The sequence below is a fragment of the Centroberyx affinis genome, unplaced genomic scaffold (genome assembly GCF_046629955.1).
Source record: "Centroberyx affinis isolate AG114_WGS23_722 - 3 ecotype Tasmania unplaced genomic scaffold, CSIRO-AGI_Caff_v1 ptg000171l_1, whole genome shotgun sequence".
Lineage (NCBI taxonomy): Eukaryota > Metazoa > Chordata > Actinopteri > Beryciformes > Berycidae > Centroberyx > Centroberyx affinis.
This window is the reverse complement of record NW_027278868.1, coordinates 310,983-332,115: the sequence shown is the minus strand read 5'-3', so window position 1 is coordinate 332,115 and position 21,133 is coordinate 310,983. Positions and strand designations below refer to the sequence as shown.

At 46.1% G+C, this 21,133-nt stretch overlaps 1 protein-coding gene across 2 annotated transcripts; it reads left to right on the top strand.

Annotated features, from left to right (window-relative positions):
* Positions 1-2,530: 2,530 nt before the first annotated feature.
* ism1 (isthmin 1) lies at positions 2,531-15,475 on the top strand. 2 transcript variants are annotated; one of them, XM_071534904.1, is made up of 6 exons: positions 2,531-3,435; positions 10,415-10,636; positions 11,612-11,909; positions 13,648-13,791; positions 13,986-14,075; positions 14,449-15,475. In XM_071534904.1, exons 1-6 carry the CDS (start codon positions 3,298-3,300, stop codon positions 14,964-14,966), a joined length of 1,410 nt encoding a protein of 469 aa, XP_071391005.1. In that variant the 5' UTR covers positions 2,531-3,297; the 3' UTR covers positions 14,967-15,475. The 2 variants fall into 2 exon arrangements, with proteins under 2 accessions (XP_071391005.1, XP_071390995.1); XM_071534894.1 differs by having other exon boundaries at positions 10,412-10,636.
* The last annotated feature ends 5,658 nt before the right edge of the window (positions 15,476-21,133 follow it).

The window sequence follows — 21,133 nt, the reverse complement described above, 5'->3', positions numbered from 1 at the left end:
GAGAGAGAGAGAGAGAGAGAGAGAAACGGCTGAAAAAAGGAATGTGTTACATGGGGCCACAATTGAGTTAAGTGTTTAATATGCATTGTGTAAGTGTTTAGCGTGCATTGTACAGTTTGTCCTGCACACTGTGGATAGCTGCTCATTTTCTCATTTTGGATGACAGCGGGAAAGGAAAGTGGATGATGATTGATAGATACACCAAGCCCAGACACATTTGGTCAATTGTCAAACTCCATCAGTTAAATCCCTTCATATCCATGTCATTGGTCTTTTCAGAAACAATGGCTTGGCACTCGGAAAAGCAGGATTTCCAATTTTTCACTGGCTTAAATTCTCTGCTGGATTAGTGCAGACGCAATCGGTATTAAAAATCAGTTTGGTCACTGCCCTTTGTTGTGGCATCGCTGAAAACTAGTCCAGAGGAGGCAGTTTCAGGCTGACTAATGGGGCAAAGTGACAACATATGCTAATTCAGGTTGAGTGTCAGGCAAGGTGGAGAGCACATGTCCCGCCAAACTCCCCTCCGCTCGCTCCTGAAGGCCTTCAGTCTCAGCAGAAATGGCAAATGGTCTGTGCTGGCATTCAAAACATCTGTCCAGCCAGACTATTGGTGGCAAGGCCCCAGAGACCTGCCTGCACCAGTCTCTTTTGAACTGCAGATCCAAATACACTGCACTTATTGGAATGGCATGTGGCTGCTATTCTGAAGGGGGATCCTCTGCTGGTCCTTTGATGTCCACCACTGTGTCCAAGGCAGACAAGCCATTCTCACTGCTCTCTGTTTTCTATTTAGAAGATTTTTAGAGATTTTTCTGTTCTATCCTGGAAAGAGATTTTTGAAGTGAAGCAGACAAAGGACAGATTTATGTGTTTCAGACAGCTGGGCTTGGCATGAAGATTAAAACTGAAGATTTCTCCAAGGAGGTACACTGGGAACCGCTTGTTATAGAGAGGATAATGAAGTAGGCCTCTCTGGTGTATTTCATGAAGACTGCGGACTTAGTGCATATAGGGTTAAATGTTGTTTTTTAAGACTAATCCAGACAAGATATGATCAGTCTCATCAGATATTTGCTAGGCAATTAAGACAAAAAAAATGTGTGACTGAAAGGTATTATTATAATCAGGGCATGTTAATCATCAGAGGAATCTCTTGTCACTCCTCATAAGTGTGAGATGATTGTGGACTGACAAAGTGGGGATTTTTGAAGGCGTCAGATTGCTCCATCCTACTCATCACTTCCTGTTGCCGACGCCTCCATAGTCAACAAAGATGAATAAAATAGGAGAGGCTGGCGGTTTTGCATTGGGAAGCTTTCGTGCCATCAGGAGACAAGTGAACAACCATTTAGACAAAGTGTGCTCAAAGTGTTAGGTATGGCCAAAGTGAGTTCAGAGATTATATAGTTTAAAAAAATGCCAGAAATCTATTGGGAATGCATTAAAAAACACATCAGGGAAGCATCAAGACCAGTGTTCCCTCTGTCTGCTCCTGTGCATGATAGTTTACGTCTAATGAATTAGCTAATAAAGTAATAATATCTTGTCAGTCATCAGTAATTGCTCCACTTGTCCCCACAAATGTAATCTTTATGGGTTCGTTTCAGAGGTTTTGGTGGCAAATGATATTATATGCAGGGACTTTGCCAGTTGACACCCACGGAGAAGCAACCCCACTTGGTGCATAATCTGACACAGCGACCTGTCCTTTGAAGCTGACAATAAATGTCTTACAAAGGGTAATCACATTACGCACCATTTGTCTTGCTTAAGTGAAGTGTTACAACACCTTCCGTAATAGCGTGTTGATCACAGACTGAGGCCGGGCAGCTTTACACTTGTCAACAGCAGAGTCGGACCTCCTGTAAAGGGCCTCCTGTGCGCTACGACGCGCCTATTATGTGCCCAATGCGCTTTAGGGCACTGGCTCCCAAAGTGGGGTCCGGGGACCTCCAGGGGTGCTTGAAGGGGGTTCCAGGGGGTCCCCGGCAAAATGAGGAAACGTTTCATTTCACCATCACTTCACTGCCTGGAAGTTAGCACAATGAGAGGATGTATTAGGAGGAGTATATTCAACATACATTTCACTGTACCCACTGGGTGCTTGACATTTGGGAACCTTTAAGGAGTCTTAAAAAACTATCTTTAAAAGATGCTCCCTAAGATAGCCTAGCACTAATATTTTTTCCTATTCCTAGAGTAATTCTGTGTAATTATGATATGCTGAGAAAGAAATTTGCAGTCAATCAGTGCCTCACGCCAGAGTGAAAGATCTCCATCCTTAAAATTCTCTCATTGTCCTAACAGAGAAATTATAGTGCATGGAACTATTCCTCATCTTGTTGTTGGTCTCCCTGGAGCCTCCTCAAGGACCCTTGGTGGTACCCGGACCCCAGTTTGGGAACCGCTGGCCCACAGGGACGAAAGAGTTAAATAAGGGGAGGGCGTCTTGACAGCAAACCAGCAGAGGGGCGTATAGTATAAAACTACCTCAAGAGCGCACAACAGGAACAGCGTGTGTACCTCAGTGAGCCGTAGTCTGGTTTGGTGTGACTTGGTTCCTCCAGCAGCACTCACCCGAGACGCATGCCAACCTGCGCCTGAATTGCGGTAGGCTCGCAACCTGCAGCATAATGGATGAATATTGCTTCTGAAGTGGACACAACTCCACTAGTCTTAAGAGGGGAGATATTTTGGGGCTATCTTCACGTTTTTGTACTCGAAAGGTAGAGCCTCTGAACTTCGAACCGTCCTTGTAACATTTTTGGATGGCGCAGAATGTGGACAAATCAAGAAATGTGTGCTACGGATGAAGTGGAAGTGAGGAAAAACTGAATTGTGAGGCTAAGAATGTGGCGGGGACACTTCGGGGTAACTGGGCTGCAAGTTTCCTGAGCTTGGAGATTTGACGAGGGCGCAACAAGAGACCAGAGCGCGCTGGAGCAGTCCTGCAATACCCAATGCATAATTTTAACGGGCAGATCATCACATTTTGGGGGCATATATACAACTATATAAACAATCACTATTAAAGAGGATACATCTCAATTTCGGAGAGAAACAAACCAAACCGCTGGATCCCAATTAAACTATAGCACTTTTTTCCCGATCAATTGACTGTTCCCCCATCCTTTTCCCTTCAATTTTGTAATTCTGATTCCCGAAGTGGCTCCGAAGTGGTGTTGCGGCTCCTCGTCCCCGGCGGATCCGGAGATCGGAGTCTCTGCAGCGGGAGGCGGCGGTGCTGGAGCTCCGGCCACACCGCAGGCTCCGAAGAGCGGCCGCGTCAAAAGGATGGTGCGACTGGCGGCGGAGCTCCTGCTGCTGCTGGGACTTCTTCTCCTTACCTTGCACATCACGGTGTTGCGGAGCAGCCCGCTGCCCCAGGGAAATGTAACTCTGAGCCTGGACCAGGACACTTTACTGACAGAGGTGAGTTGAACGGATTCTCGGGGGGAATCTCTTGGCATGACTCCATGGTGAGAACAGTGTGCTGCTCTCTGGTGTTTTCTTGGGAGAAATCTGATGCGAAATCTCTTGTGTGCTGATATGAAAGGGGGCTCATTGTAAACAGGCTTAATGGCCACAGATGGGTTTGATAAAACGCTCATATAAGCCTATGGCCCAGGTAATATAAAGCCTCCATTCCCTGAGGGTCCCTGGATTGTTGACATACACGGATGTGGTCTCCCTAGGGTGCCCCCCCGCCCCCCGGAATGGCAGTCAGCCAGTGGAGGCACAGGAAGATGAGGCAGGGTCAGAGATCAGGTCCCCATCCCCAGACACACCTCCCTATTGTTGGGGGTTAAACGCTAGCTGCAGGCAGTTCTCTGTCATCATGGACTCATCACTGTCATCCCAGGGTCAGAGCTGAGCCCCTGAAGGTGCCCCCCCACCCCCCACCCCAACTTCTCACAAAGTTGTGGCTGCAGGATGGTCTGGCGTCCATTTGACTCTCTGGCCAAGCCTTACATCCCACTCCTTCTCTTTTTCATTCCACACTGCGCTCAGGTATGCGAGATCCTCAGAGCACATGAAAAGGATTAAAGTGAAGGTAAACAGGTTGAAGTCATGGAAAGATAAAATGGATCTTTCCCATGATTCCCAATACATGTGTGTCAGAGATAGGTCCTGGCTTCTGCTGCTGATTTAAAAGACAGATTTTAGTGACACGTCTGCAGTCCTGTCACAGAGTTTTTGGGGTTGTGGCCCACCAGTTTAGAACGCGCCCCTGCAGAATTTCGCAAAGGGAGACACTTGTCAGTGTGACACCACTTCAGACAGGTTTAATAGTTTAACTGCCCATTTTAACATCAGAGCAAAGCACCCAGATTCCACCAGAGCCCCAAATCCTGACCTAAGGGTTAAGACAGGTCCGGGATCAACAGGCTTTTTTAGAGGGTGTTAAGCATCCTTCGGCTGCTTTTTGATGTATTTTTAGCGTGCTGCTGAAATACCTCGGTCACTCGTTGCCTACTTTGTGCCCTAATGATAAATGGGTATTTATGCCCACTGGACGGATTGGAATGGTGTCCTTCATAAATGGTTTATTAGGGCATGGGGAAATGAATGGAAAGAATTTTCACTTCAGTAGTAAGGATGACCAGTGTAATTTCCCTTATCTCCACTATCACTGCCATCACTGCAGCCTGACCTGTGTACATGCAACAGCAAACCTGTGTTCTATTGGATATCGGGCCATGCAAAGCTGGAGGAAATATTCCAGGAATTTATCAAATGTTTGTCACACAGCCAAATGTTGGATAGAACCAGCATGGACCAGGACCACGAGGGAGTCCTTCCCAAGGAATTGCAGTAAAAAAAAAAACATACTAAAAGCATGGCACCCGTTCCCAAAAAGTTATAACCTTTAGATCCCATTGTCGCTGGTCCACATTTACATTGAGATTCTGGATTAAAGCTGTCAATATCTCAGAGAGAGTGCCCGACATCTCCACACGTACCCTGCGGTGGGACGGGGGCTGAATGGTTTCGTGCTCATGAATGGGCCGCTCCGACCATGTGCAGATATGCTTCACTGGTCCGCCACAGAAGACGATGATGTCATCTTTGGCCTGGGCTTGTCACGGCCCAGGGGGTGTATTGTCATCCCAAGGTGTCATATTTAAAATGCCATTCACAGGAACACAAATGACAGGATCCGGCTCTGTGCACCTGTAGTGGGACAGAGAAGAGTCTTTGGTCACAGGCACAATGGTGACCAGAATCATCACTGACTCACAAAGGCAGATTCATTTTGCAGTTTAAGGTTAGTGTGGGTCCCCCTATAAAGTGTGATGCCACCACTGAGATATATAAAAATAGTATTTGTCAGCTGTTATAGAACATATACAGCAAAAAACAATGTGACATTCAGTAAATAATTAATCATGGGACACTTGCCCCTTTACATGTTTTATTTTCCCCAAAACTGCCTTTTTGCCATATCCAAATGCTGCGGCTCTGTGTGTCAGTTTGATCAAGTCAATAAACACACACACACACACACACACACACACACACACCATATTCCCAGTATGAGGCATGTGACAGGGGAAGGATAGTTTTCTTTTCCACCTAAGTGTAGCGTTGAAAAGCATCTGGCACAATGTGCGCTGCCTTCATTTCCTGCCAGCCTCCCTGGGGGGAAAGGCCCCCTGAGTTGCTCCCAATTGAAAATGGAGTCATGCCCCTTTAAGCAGCCCTCACAAAGTGAAAAAGGGGGAAGCGGGAAAAGGAGAGGAGATGCCGTGAGGAGGGAGGGAGGGAGGGAAGGGAGGGAAGGAAGGGGGTGGCTTGTGTTGTGCGAGGTTCATTCATGGCTTTTCAGGGTGGGGGTGACATCCTGGGAGGCCCGCAGAATGAACTGAGGAATGGTGTGTCACTTTTGATCTTCAAATTAAAGCGCGTCCCTCATTGAGGAAGATCTCAGATGAGCCATACGAGCTCTGAACTCGGCTGCCAGCAAAGGGGAACACCGCTGAATTTTAGTGTTTAAATATGTTAGTCCTGTGAACTGAGACAGTCTGGCCTGTATTGGTGAATGTGGAATGTTGTCTTCATGAAAAAAGAGAAAACAGCTTGAATTTCCTGTAAATCCATGTTTAAAAGATATAAAGCTCCGCTGAGAGTGAATTGGAAAAGACAGTTTATGTCGACATTACTGGGAATTGAATTTTATTTCTTTTTCGGGAATTTCTTTTTTGGGGATACTCAAACTCCCGTTCCTGTCTGATGACTATTCCCTTTTTCTGTATTTTTTCCATTATTTACAATGTTTTTTGTGGTTTTTTGATTTACTAAAATATGTGGGAAAAAAGAATATCCTATGTGGAGAGGCGTTCCCTGTTAAAACCATTTTTCATACACACACAGACTCATAACATTTGCAGTTTTTGGCATAGCCTTCTATGGGTTCATGAGCACTCAGACACCAATACTGGCTATTCTGGTTCCTGCAAGTAAATATTGTGCCACTCACACTGCTGAGCTACCAGATTGAAATACAATCTCAGTATAAGAACACAGCCAGTGGGCAAAACACTCAGCACACCAGTGAAATCAGTGGAAAAAAGCAGTTTGGTTTCCTTCCCTTTTTGCTATCTCACGCTGCTTTTCAGTCCAAGTGATGGACAATGTTCTCAGCAGTGTTATCTCGCAAGTTTCCCCATTTACAATTCAGTTCAAAGCTTTAATCCACTCCATTATATTTAAGACTGATATTTTTTTCTGTGTTTTGCTAAGATTTTGAAGTCCCACAGAAACTCTGTCAAGGGAGACAACATGTGATTTCACTCCGTTGCTTTCCTTTGGTTTCCGCCTGATGCTCGTACTTCAGACACACATGTGAACTACAGTGGGGCGACAAAGAAACATTTGTGCTTTGTTCTTTTCCGTCCTTTTCAAGACGTGGTTTGGCATCTGTGTCATTATCATTAAAGAGGTTTAGAGAGAAAAAACTGAACGCCAGCAGTGAGTACTCATTCTAATGGCAGCTAATGTCTGGGGTTGACTGTTCAGATGAGAGTGCTAGGAAATGTTTCCTCAACGTGAAATATTGCCTTATGATTAGAGGCTATGGAACAATACTATCTGAAAGTTAAAATAATCAGAAAAGAGGGACTGAGAAGTGCAATGGCATTTTCTTTGGTCTTGAAACACAAAATCCACCTTGTCGCTGGTTTGAATCCCCTGACTGGCTGGTGTGTGAATGTCTGTCTGAATGTGTTTGCTGGATAAATAAAAATAAATAAAAAGCACTCTCAATACAGCATATTCCCCAAAGGATGTCTGTTGATTGCAATTGTTCCCTGAGCACCTTCATGAATTTTATTAGCCTAGACATTATCTGAAATGGCCATGGCTCAGTTTCCCAGCAGTTATGAAACTCTCAGTTAGAGCTGCTTGTACATTGTTTTGCTTTTTACGACCGACAGATAACAAGTTTCTCAAGCGAGCGCATAGCAAAGTGAAAGTTTATGGCCACCTCACCGAATCTGTCCAGGGTGCTGAAAAGACCCAGACCAAACTTTTCTCCAAATAATACCGCATCAGAAAATAGCCTTTCATATCAGAATTTAATTACATGCTATGTGAATAATTGAAGAATGAAGCTCACTTGTTGCCATGAGTGTGAGGTGGACAGAGTGGCTTAAGCAAGGTTCTCCGTTCCCAGGCATCAGAAAAAAAAAAACAGTTTGCTTGGTTTTACTGTTCATGGCTGTTCTTTAAGGATGAATTCCCTTTTAGGCTGCAGGGAAACATTGGTGTTGCTTTCTTATTTAGGTTTTTAGATCATAATTGGTTTGATTACCTAATTATTACCACTGGTTGTACTCAAATTCATCATAATCAGGACAAGATATGATGTTTATATGCACCAAATCAAAAAGTAATCACAGCACATTGATGTTCATGTACTATAAATGCACACATTGATTATGTTTACAAGCAGGCTGCAAGTCAATGGCCTTCCCATACTGATTGAAACGGTTAAGAGTGTTGCCCTGGGATTAATCACAATCAGTTTGAAGTTTGGGTTTGAATCAACCAGACCGGTGTCAGGCCTTCATAATCCACTTGAAGTGTGTAAAGCAACATTATATGACACAATAAAAAAAATTCAATTGAACGAATAACGGATTATTCTGTCTGCAGTCAATGTCACTGAGCTTCATAATGCAACTATTAGTGTGTTCTGAAACACTTATAGTGTTGGCAGCTGCATGGTCACAAGTTGCGGGATGTCTGCATACTTTCTTTTAAGTTAAGTTAAGTAAAGGGTTATATTGTAGGAAATAAACTGAGCAATATTTTCCAAGCTGCATCACTGGACCACGTTCAATATCAGTTAGTGACTGTGAAATCTGTGGAAATAAGTGTTTTCTGGCAATGCACAATCCAAGGGTTTGAATGGCCATTTGTGGTGTCAGTATCGTGAAAACAGTGTGGTCTGAGAGCAAGAGAAAGTTGTGTGTTCTTCAGGTACATCTTTGTAAACCAACCTAAAATATCATCCCACTGACATTTAGCTCACCTGTCTACTATTACTTCTATTACTATCTATTTAATTTATTTATCCATTTATTGTACAGATTGAAGCTGGGAAGTGTTGCGTTGGTTTGAATGAGATCTGGGTAGGGTTGTCTGCCTGCTCGAGGGAGCTCAATTACAGCCAGTGAGTGACTTCTGAAGGCTGGGAACTTGAAAGGCCGGGTTATCACATGGGCATCTCAAGGCACTTGTGATAGAACCAAAGAGGTTCCTATGATGTCCACATAAAAGCTGGATAGTGGATGCGCAAACTGAAATGACCTTCTCCATATCCTGTTTATCTCTCAGCCGTAATTGGTCGGTCTCGGTCAGCGCAGAAAATTGTTTGTGGTATTAATTGGAAGCTGCATTTTCAGAATGTTTAAATTACCTCTCTTCCTCGAATTTTATGATTTTGTTTATAAACTCTAAGACACATCTGAAACCTCTTCCTCTTTTCGTCTGGTGGAATCATGCAAAATGTTGAGTTATCTACAGTTTTTCTCAAAATTATGGGCAATTATGTGATAGCTATAATTCTGTCAATAGTTCACATAAAGAAGAAATGTATACTGAAAGTTTTGAAATTCTTCACATATTGGACTCAGTGTAGTCTGGTTCTGGTACTAAATTGGCTTTACAAAACTGATGCTAAATGGATATGGAAGTGTTTCTGTGTAGGCGCTGCGCTCTCTACGGTTGCATCCAAGCTACATGTACATTTATAATCCTTCCACTCGCACTGTGCAGCTCCATTTGCAGGCCCTATATTGTCCCAGAGTGCACCTTGGCTGGACACAAACAGCTCCGCTGGGGGCTTTTATGCCCACCACAATGTGGCTGAGCTGACACTTTGTCTGTGACTGGCCACCGCATCTGTACAGCACTGCTGCCATATTCTCAGGCCTCAGCCTGGCCACAAAAACACTAGGGAGGAAGAAACGGGAGATGAAAAAAGAAAACAAGGAACATGATTGATGGTTCTCTTTGATCTTATTTTCTGCCACCCCAGAATGGATGATTGCCGACTACTTATGGCTGTCTGTCCAATTGAGGAGTAATTGCTCCTTCTGTGCATACGTGACAGGGGACGTATGTCTCAACTGTCCTTTTGGGATGGATTTACAACCCCCTGTCAGACGACGGACTGTTTTTCTGTCTACAAGAAGGCAATTATTTTGCAATGTTTGCTTAGGTTTCTGTGTATAGCCCCAGTGCTGGACGTAAACGAAACCATCGGCCTCACATGGCTCTTTTCTCCCAACCGGCACCAGAACCATAACATGCTATATATGTCCACATCATAATACTATGGTAAAGGAGTAGTATTTTCTGTCAGTTAAAAATGGAAAAAAAACAACATACAGTCCAACTGTGACATGGGCTCTGAATATAGACTGTAGCTGGTTTATATTCTGGTGGAGGCAGACAGGAATTAGGACTTGGTCTGTTGTTTTGTCCCGCTGTTTACGCTGATCTAGGTGCTGCAGCGGCTCCCTCTTGCTGAGTCCCAGCCAGTTGAGAGTCCGCTGTCCACAGGATTTACGGAAGAGGTCATGGCCACATGAACCCCTTGTCAGCATGAGAGATCAGTCTAATGTTGCTGTTGCTGAGTGTGTAGACTCTGTAGATGCCAAGGGAGATACTGCGCCTCATTCATCACATTTATACTTGCTTGGGTTTATGTTAATGACTTATAAAGTAAACTGACCTTTATTCACTTGTTCCTTCTATTTGTAATCCTTCCACAAATTACAAAATGCATTTTTGTACATAAAAATAGTATAGACAATATTTAAAAAAAATATATAGATTTTATATCGTAAAATAACACTCTAGCATTCTATTAATATTGTGTCCCCTTTTCTGTCCTTAGCAGAACAATATAAATGCAAAAAGCAGCTCATCTTCCCAACTGGCTCCTGAAGACCGGAGGTCGGGTCCAGAGCATCGGCTGGCCCACCGGCCCGCCACCCTCCCCTGGGCACAAGGCACCGGCAGCAGCCTGCAGAGGGACGGCCCGGGAGCTTTCCTCCTAGACCTGCACAATTTCCCGGACCTCTCCAAAGCCGATATCAATGGCCAGAATCCCAACATCCAGGTAACCATGTGTGTCTGTGCGCGTGCACATGTGCTTTCATGCTTTCACTCACTTGTAAGACATGGCTACCCAAGCACATAGGGCAGGAAGAGCAAACAGGAAGAGGGAGAATAGTTTGGTGCACATCGCTACCCCCTTTTTCCTTCTGCTTCCTCCTTCCTTCTCTCTCTCGGTCCCCCTTCACACTTGCTGGCTCGGAGTGAAGCTTAAGATAGACACTGAGGTCAAATCTCACGTCCATCATAATGACAGCTGAAAGGCAGACGCTAACCAGCAATGCCTCACTAGTAACCCATGTGCAGGAAGACTGACTGCAGCTTATGTAAATGTGTGGCAAGCCCTTGCCCATAAGTCCCTCAGTGTGCAGATGGCTGAGTAACCACTGCCATGTTTAAATCATTCTCCTGTCTAATCCAGCGAGGGGGTCTTTCCATCTCTGAGAGCATCGCTGCTAAATCCGAGCACGAACAAAGTGTATTAACATCTCAAGATGTGGGAAGAGAGCGGGGCGAGCAATTGAGCAAGGGAGTGAGGGTGTGGGAGAAGAGGGGGGGGGGGGGGGGGGTTGGGGTGGTGCGTCTTTGATCCTGGGATTCATCTGGCTTTCATGGTCTGGAGGAGGCTGAGTAGCCCTTTGAACTTTGTGTTTAGGTGGAGAGAGCCAGGGAGGTGGTGGGAGGGTGGCTGTGGAGCAGGGGTGGAGGTCCCCCCTCATCTGCGAGGCACATGTGTTAGGACAGAAGGAGGGTGGGGGGTGGGGTGGGGGGCTGGAGTGCCTATTGGGAGTAGGGGGTATCAGAAAGTGTCACCGCTCTGCTCTGCCCCCATACAGCCTGACTGGCCTCAGACCGATTCTCTCCAAAGGTATATAAGTATCTCATATCCGCTGATGACTGTGCATTAAATTATGAAATGCACCTCCAGTTATGTACGGTGTATTGACTTGAAATGCGCTGCTGTTCATCTCTAATCCAGGTGACCATTGAAGTGGTGGACGGACTGGAGGGCCCAGAGACAGAGAAGGGCCTCCATAAGGAGAACAAACCCAGCTGGGCCTCTCCCAACTGGAGAAACTGGTGGCCTCACTCTTCCTCCGCCTCATCGTCATCGTCGTCCTCCTCCTCCTCCTCCTCAGCCTCCACCCCTCATCGAACGGAGGAGCAGGACCACTCCTACGGCAGCAACGCCGAGGACAGCAACTTCCTCAGGCCGCTGGGAGACTGGGACAGGAGAGGAGGCACTGGAGGAGGAAGCAAAGCTCAGACTGAATATGGTGAGAGGGGTGTTGTGAATGCCTGCGTCTGCGTGCGTGTGTCTGCTGCGTCTGTGTGTGTTTGCATGCTTTTTTGTATACAGGAAATGAGTGTACATTAGAAGTAGAATATTTAGCCGGATCTATAGGCTCTTATTTGAACACTGGTCTGCAGCATTTCCACAGATGGCCATAGTCTGATGTGGAATCTGTAATTTGCAGATTTGCTGATTTAAGCTGTCACCATAATAAGTGCAGTCATCCCAGGCCAGCCTCTGGGAGCCCCTGATTGAAGCCTTTAACACTCTTTTATGAGATGGATTCCTCTGTGGCGTGGAGCTGGCTACGTGACACAGTTTAAACGCCTCGCAACATCAAAGTTGGACAGCAGGAACGGGGCCAGGAGCACTGTTAGGCTGCCACACCATTCTCACAACACTCTCCAAAAGTAACCCCGCAGATAAATCTGCTGCGGAGGAATTTACACTCACTGTCATACGGTATCCATCCTCGCCATGTTGCAGCATGCCCAAACCAACATGGTCGAACAAGAATGTGTGCGCTGAGGAAAATGTCATTTTATCCACTTGCACTTGCGCTACGGCGGTTAGGAACGAGATTTCATAAACTGTTTTTTTTGTCAAACCATAGACCATGTTTAATGTCTTTGGCTTATCACTGTGGCCAGCTCTCAGTCATCCTTGTTTCATACCACACCAGTGGACAAGAACATATTTTATCCTCATTACTCTGCTGGTTTCAAATCTTATAATAATCATAATTGTGGATTGGCAGTGTGGGCCATCAGTCATAGGCCACTGATATTGCATTTGGTCATTTTGTCTGTGGGCTAAGTGCTGCTTGTTAGCAAGTTGTTCTCTGTATGCTACCTTCTGTACGAGCTGCCACCAGTTCTTTGGCCATAATGTGTAATGGGGGGGGGGGGGGGGGGGTCGAGCTAGATGGCTATCTGGTCTGTATTCATACAAAATGTTCATAATGAGGGGCAGATGGCAGTGGGGGGTTATATGGAGGGTTTTGACCCGGGCCAGAAATACTTCCATCCCAACATGCCCACATTAATTCTCCTCATTGATGGAGTAAATTGCTTTCAAGATGTGTGTGTGTGTGTGTGTGTGGGGTGGGTGTTCTGGGATGAATTGGTCATACAGCCCACTGTAACTGTTTCCATGTATCCCCATTACAGTGATCTGCCGAATGATAATTGGAGTTAAAGAGGATTTCTTGCCATTTCACTTCCCATTTCAAAACCAATGAATCACAGACAGAGCCACTGCGCTGTGTCCAGTGCCAGGGTGCTAAGGAGACTGCAGCAGGTATCTTCTACTGCAGTGGAGAACATTTCTATTTGTAAACTGCCTTCTGGATGTCACCCAGCTTAGTTGGAATCTGCAAAATGCTTTCCGGATATTTTGCTGACTGACAACACACACACACACACACACACACAGATACTGTACACTGACACAAAGTTGTACAACCAATAAGTCCAGGGCAAAGGGTATGTGTGTGTGTGTGTGTGTGTGTGTGTAGGCTTGCCTGGTATCTGGTTTGAGGGTCAAAGTCAAAGAGAACTTTGAGGCTGCCCCCCCCCCCCCCCTTTCCCCTTTCATGTCCTCCCCCCACTTATTATTAGTGAGGCATGCTAACAGGCCTGGGTAAGTACAGCATGTGGCCTGCATCAAAGCTGAGTATCTCTCTCTCTCTCTCTCTCTCTCTCTCTCACTCTCTCTCTCAGACTATATTGACGGAGAGGGGGATTGGAGTAACTGGTCAGCGTGCAGCATCACCTGTGGGAACGGCAACCAGAAGAGAACCAGGTCCTGTGGTTATGCCTGTACGGCCACCGAGTCGCGTACCTGTGATATGCCCAACTGCCCAGGTAAAGAGGATATGTCTTTATTCTGGATTACCATTATCGTATAAAGATGGATGTTCATATAAAAGTACTAATTCTATAGTAAAGACAGTGGTCAAGGATATTAGAAGATGGGGTGCCAAGTGTGTGGATTGAATAGTCTCTTGATGGCTTTCATCCTGTGATACACCATTCACTCTGCATTCATCTATCCACAGGAATTGAAGACGCCTTCAAGACGGCAGCTACTGAAGTGAGCCTGCTGGCTGGAACAGATGAGTTCAATGCCACAGAGCTCTTTGGTGTCGGTAAGATTCTCTCTGCTCTCGTCTTACTGCAGACTATCCCTCAGTCAGATGTTCTTACACTGTCAAAGACAGCTCATCCATCTGGCAGCAGTGCACAGCGCAGTGTTCCTGAGCACACTTAGCATTCCTCATGCTTTGGCTGTGCCCCATTACTGAGCAGAGATGGAAATGTGCAGCAGGGCAGGAAGAGCGCAGTATGCTGCTGCTCTCCCTCTTTGTGTCTGTCTGTTGCCAATCAACTCAGAGCTCAGCCATGAAAAAACACACCTTCAGTCACACATTACACTTTCTTACACTCCTGTTTTCTAACATGAGACGAGAGGGGGTGTCGCGAGGGAGATGCAGCGTTTAACTCTGACCTAATGTCTTCCAGACACGGACAGCTGCGAGCGATGGATGAACTGCAAGAGCGACTTCTTGAAGAAGTACATGACCAAGGTGGCCAACGACCTTCCCAGCTGCCCCTGCTCCTACCCCACCGAGGTGGCGTACAGCACAGCCGACGTGCACGACGCCGCCACGCGCCGGGACTTCCGCTGGAAGGACGCCAGCGGGCCGAAAGAGAAGCTGGAGATCTACAAGCCCACGGCGCGCTACTGCATCCGCTCCATGCTGACGCTGGAGTCCACCACGCTGGCCGCTCAGCACTGCTGCTACGACGACAACATGAAGCTCATCACACGCGGCAAGGGAGCCGGCACGCCCAACCTCATCAGCACCGAGTTCTCGGCCGACCTGCACTATAAGGTGGACATCTTGCCCTGGATCATCTGCAAGGGAGACTGGAGCCGCTACAACCAGGCCAGGCCGCCAAACAACGGGCAGAAGTGTCCCGACAATCCCCAGGATGAGGACTACTACAAACAGTTTGAAGAAGCCAGGGAGTTCTAGCCCTCTCTAGAGTGAAGGGAAAAAACACACTGCTTAAACTTTCATCTAAACCTCGCAAATGGTGCTGAAACCATCTCTCTTTTATTCAGTTTTCGGTCAAATAACAGACGCACATTTAGGCCCTGAGGAACAGGACTGACTGTTCTTTTGAGCCAACATGAAGAGGAACGGAAATCCAGCAGAGCCAGATCTCTCACCAAGGACACAAGGAACCTATCTTGTCTTCACCAAAACCAGAGACAAAGTGTTGTTGTTTTTTTTTTGTTTTTTTTTATTTCTATAAAATATGCCTCGGAAAAAATATGTAACATAAATGATGATTTTGCCAGTTATAATTCTTTCAGTGTTGGTCACTAAAGGGAGAACTCAGTTTATATTCACAAAAGGGAAAATTACTGTTGTAGGACTGTCCGTTTAGGTTGTCTCTGTTTGTCTCCATAGATTGTTTATGTTTGAATTTGAGAGGCCAGTGATAATAGGCAGAATAATAAGATCCTCCAGGAATGCATTTGGGGAGGTGGGATGGGATGGGATGGGATGGGGGGAGGAGGGGGGGCATCCATCCATAGCCTACAGAGGACTGGGGACAAATCCTATCCCATTTTCCCCCTGTTTTGTCAATGGTAATATCCAGGTTCTCATGTATGCTTGTAAGTATGTTCATTTAGCATGCACATTTTTATTTTTTACAAATAATTTACAACCGTGTTCTTTGTGTCTCTGACGCAGACCGACCTCTTCATTGTACAAAGCCTGCATTATTTTTGTAAAGTATTTATTAAGTTGTAGCTGTGTCTGAGTTGGGTGTCCATGATTGTGGTTTCTGATTCATGTACTGTACGGTTGAATGCTAACTTGAGATACCTGCCTAGCTCAAACTTTGCCATCAGTGTGTGGATCCCTATCTCAAGTTAGGATTAAACCCTCCATAGATTATAAAGAATGTGTGAATACAGTTGTACGGAAAGATTTTTGAGATATAAATCTTTAAATAAAAAAAAAAATCCACTTAATGTGTCACAGAGAAACATCCTTTGCTTTGATTTACCGACTTCCCTCTTGATTACCTTACCTTATATTATCATCATGGCAATTATCTCTCCTAGGTGGATATTAACAAGCTTAGTGGAATATCGCCAGTGAATTGGCCCAGTTGAGTTGGATCAGCTGCTATTAGATTTCCCCCCCTGCTGTCAGAGAAAATTCATCTGGGGGAAAAAAACAATCCTGCCAATTAAACTCCTTCAACAGCTTAAGCCAGTGCACAAGACTTCCATTAGTTCCATCCAGTGTGGCTCTCAGGCCCGGCCTTTTGATGGGATTGTGATGTTTCTTCAGAGGGCGAGGAGGCTAAGGTTCCCCTGAATGCGACTCAAATTCTTTGTCTTTGGCATGTATCCTCACATTCCTGAGTAATTTCTCAGTGTACAGACACACACACATACACACACACATACACACACACACACACTGAAGGCTGCCTTTCCATAGCAGGGACCTCTGACCATTCCCTCTCCGCTGAGTGCTGCAGTCATTGTCGCACAGAGAAAGCCATTCATGGTGCCCTCATTCCTGCAGTCTTGTGTATGGCTCAGCTGGCCGGGTGCTGGGCTCGTCTTTATAATGCAGCAGGCCCCAGCACGTTCCACACCCCTCGGGCGCTCCTCACAATCTCCTAGCCGCTTCACTATTCATACAGAAATTCCTCTGCACGCGTCCTTCACTGTATCACAACCCATTTATCCTCAACACAGCCTCTATCAACGGCTCACTCTCAAATACCTGCTGTAAATCACTTAGCACTCCACACAGAAAGCACATATTCTTTTTTTAAAGCTCTGTTTCTTAAATGGTACTTCAGGTATAGTTTTCCTGCGCATTGTCAGGAGACAAGTGTGTAAAAGATCTCTTTTTAAGCTGCTGTCTTATGTCATGGTTTTCTCAGTACCCGCCCCCCATTAAAAGCATGGTTCGAGGCTAAGATTACAGTAACCAGCATGGATGGTTATCTCAGCAGACGGTCTGCTGAACAGGCCGCGGAGATCAAAGCGAGGTGTTCGTCTTTATTTTGAAACATTCAGGCCAAGCTCAAATTGGTGACATACCTCCTCCTCCGCCTCCTCCTCCTGCCAGTGTCTCCTCTACAGACAGGCTCCACGTGTCTCGAGAGCAGGCAATTACACGTACACCCTCCTCAGCTTTCATCCCTCAAACACTTATCACCACTGTCGCCTCCACAGCAGGCATTACACGCGTGTTCTGTGGTTTTGTATAAAACAATCCAGTGGGCTGCAGAAATTTGGAGAATGAGAGAATTCGGAGCACGTTATGTTAAAAGCGAGGTGGGAATGTGCCTGGGATGAATATTTCAGAGGCTGAGTTACAACTTGGCTGACATTAAAGTCACAATGAAACCGCATTTTGTTTCCTTAATGTGATGAATTTCCTGGATATTGGGTCGGGACATAAAGCGGGAAGAGAAGAGTGGGGCGGGATTGTTCAAAAATCTATGATGGTTTTATTGGTTGGAATTTTGATGTCGCCTCCTGGTACACAATGAAGTCTCCACTAAAGTCTGTCCATTTTTTTGGGCGTATGGTATGATAGCTCGAATGACTATCAGTGTGACTTTAATGATGTGCAAATGGAGTGCAGCGTATAGAGTACAGTAACAGCACAGTGAGCTCGTCAGGCTGGCTGTGGGGCTCCAGTGAGGCCTCACTTTGGTGTTACTATTTCCAGGACTCTCCTCTGGTATGTTTCAAAGGATGCAAAGCACCATATTAGTGGTATATTGTCAAGGATCCGAAAGGGGTCATTAAGCATCACCAAGATATGATTGTTGGTATTTTGCCTCTATTTTTGTTATGAGAAGGAAATTATGTCCAACATACTCACACTGTTTTAGACCCAGCCTGACAGGGCGGGCGCTGGGATTTCTCAGTAGATCGGACTAGAGCTGAAGTGTGGGAATAAGAGAATAAAAGAGTTAAAGGAGAGAGAGAGGGAGGAAAACAGTGGAAAGTTGGATGGGTTAATACTGTAATAAATGGAGAGAGAGCTCAACTGTCCTCCAATTTCCCCATTCTTAAATCAATACTTTACACTGGGAGGAGTTCAGGTAGTATAAGTGTAGTGCTGCGGGACACTATAGGGGTTCTAGTAGGTCTACACCCACAGGACAACAGACAGGGTGCAGGGTGGCAGTCAGGCATCTCTTTGTCTTGTGGCGTGGTGCAGATGTGGCAGAGCCATTTTTAGCCTCTCTCCCTCACTCTTTTCTCTCGCTCGCTCCCTCGCTCTGCCACTTTATGGGTGGTGTAGCACATTGCAGGAAGTGTCTGGGCCACAATACCGCAGGGCCCTCGCTCGCTGCATGGCAAACCTAATTAAAAGGTTGTCTCGCGTCTTCTAATCTGGAATAGCTGACCTGGGCCAGGAGGTCGGCTTCTTATCTCTTCGCCGCCACCCCCTACGCCCCACTGTCCTCTCTTCATAACAGGGGCGGGGCCACTGGCACGCTGCCTGCCCGGGGCTTGCATCTTTGGGGCAGAGATTCAGGGGAGGAGTGGGTTAGGGGGTTGGGGGGGGGCAAACATGTGCCCGTGCGTGCAGCTGAACAAACAGGTCAAGTAGCTGTGGAGCTCCTGAAAGGGCACGGCGCCTTACTTAACCCCTGCTGCTAGGACAGCCATGAGATGCTGCACAGCTCTCCAGCCGCGCCATCTATGGAAGAGCAAACCACAAAGCGCACAACCAAAGCATAATGCTATAAACGCACTGCTTGCCATACTTGTCACCATAATCCTGAAATGGACGGGACGAATATCCATCATTTTGTGCAATGGGTGGAGCAGTGCAGCAGTGGCTCGAGTTACACCTGCTCTTTGCAGTTGTACTTGTCTTCTATACCATTTCAGACAAAAGCTAATATAACATGCACCCACTCATAAAATCATACACGCACAGCTGTTGGTCGAATGAGGACGACAGAGGGAAAACGTCCTGCTTTGCCCCCTAATAAAAGAGTTATGATATTCAGCCATGCCTTTCATTGAGCTGATCTTATGAGTAATGTACAACCGCACTTTTTATATGCTCCACTAGCGTCCCGTGCTCATACTAGTGAAGAGAAATCAGTTTCACTCCAATGAAAATGGGCTTAAAATTCCTTTTAAAGGGCCACACTTTGTTTTAGCTCCATCGGATCATTGCCTAGAAAAATAATTTTTCTTTCTGAGTCAATATGAACACACACCAGATCATCAAATTCATTCATTCCAGAGGGAAACAGGCTGCAGGCAAAGTGTTTGTGAAATTCTGCACCATGCCCCGAGGAGCCAGAGTGCATGAGCCGCCACGATGGCAAACACTGCTGCTGTTTGAAACGCTCAAGTCGGAGGCTCGCTGATCTAATGCTGAACACGATGGAGAGGATCCTGATGTGCGGGGAGGTTGCTCTGATGCCCCGGGGTTATTTCCAGCTTGGTCTACTGGCGCTGTTTGTTTTTGACCGAGTGTATGTGTTGTCATGATGTTAAGATAGTGGCACAGTGGGGCAGTAACAGTGGGGAGGGGGGGGTGGTGGCCCTGAGGTGGAGGGAGGGGAGGGGAGAGGAGAGGGGGGGGGGGGGGGCAGTGTGAGCGTGGAAGCTGCATGGCCGTGATTCACTCTGACAGCACCGCTTGGCATGTGAGGACAGCAGGCCAGGCAGGCGAGGCTGCTGCCTTTGATCTTTATTTGCTCCACCGTCTGTTTTGCATTTAAGAGTCTTGCTGAGCGAGAGGCATTGGATACACCTTGAATGGCTCGGGACCCCGTCCACTTTTTAAAGACCCGGGATCCTTTTTCAAAGCCAAGGGGATCCAGGAGACAGAGGGATGATGTTTGAAGGAGGGCTACTGTGCTGAATAGGGCCGAGGGTCTCCCGGCAACACAGATTAGCTCTGATGAAAAGAAGGTGCTCTGTAATAACACGTAATCAAGCTAATGGAGAATGGTGTGAGGGCGAGGGGCAAGGTAGCACATGTGTCCTTTCAGACGGACCCTCAAGATCAAACCGGGGTCAGGAGGCTCTGGAACAAAAACAAATACGCGCAGCGCCTCCCCGACCAACCTGCTGCCAGCCCTCCTGACCTGTCAGCTGCAGTTTGCACATTAGTGATGTCAAAAGATTGTGACATCTTCCACCTGAAAGCCAAACTGGCCCGGGATATCATGGGTGTAGTGTACAGTCCCGCAGCCAGGCATGGCGCTCTGACAGGGAGGCATCTCTTCCCTAGAACCGTGAATATATTTATCTTCTTGAACATCTCTATTGCACATTCCTCCCAGACACTACGGTGGCCGTGATCCAGAGCCAGCAGCTGGACAAACTCTTGCCCTAGAGAGACTGATACAATTGTTAAAAATAACTGCTCCGACTCCTCTCTAGCTGTTGCTTGGCCCGTTGCATTAACCTGGAACTAATCTGACGGAGACACACAGAGCCCTAGGTTCCCTTTAGGCTGAATGAAACCCGAGATAATAAAATCACACCCAATTACACCTGTTTATGAGTAATCAAAATGAAAACACAACTCAGAGAAAAACATTCCAGGGAACATAAAAGAATGGAATATTTTCTGGTTATCTCTCAAATAAAGGAGAGATGGAATGTGACACTAAAGCCGAAATGTCAAAAACAACTGTAGCTCAGGAAAGGAACAGCTTGTGTGTGTGTGTGTGTGTGTGGGAGGGGGGCATGCCACACATTTTTAATAGTCATCAGGATTCTCAAGAAACAAACACATGACTTATATTTTCTCACTTCCAGAAGTCTTTCAGCATGCTCACTTTCTGCAGTTCTTTTTCCACTCCAGTTACTGTCCAGCATGTAATTTATTCCTAGACTATAAATTTTTGGCAGCCCACAGTTCAGATTATATGATATGTGCAACTGAAAGAGGAGGGTAGACTTTTAAGATGTCTGTTAGGGCTTAAAACACAAACTGCTCTCCAAATAGCATTGTATATTTTCCTTTCAAAATGAAAGAGACAGTAGAGTTAGTACAATACGTCGGTCTCATGCTGTCATGCAATTAAAGAGACTCGATGGTTTCGACACAAAGACAGTTTTGACACAAAAATCGGCAACATAGATTTTATTTGCTTTTTGAGCACTGTA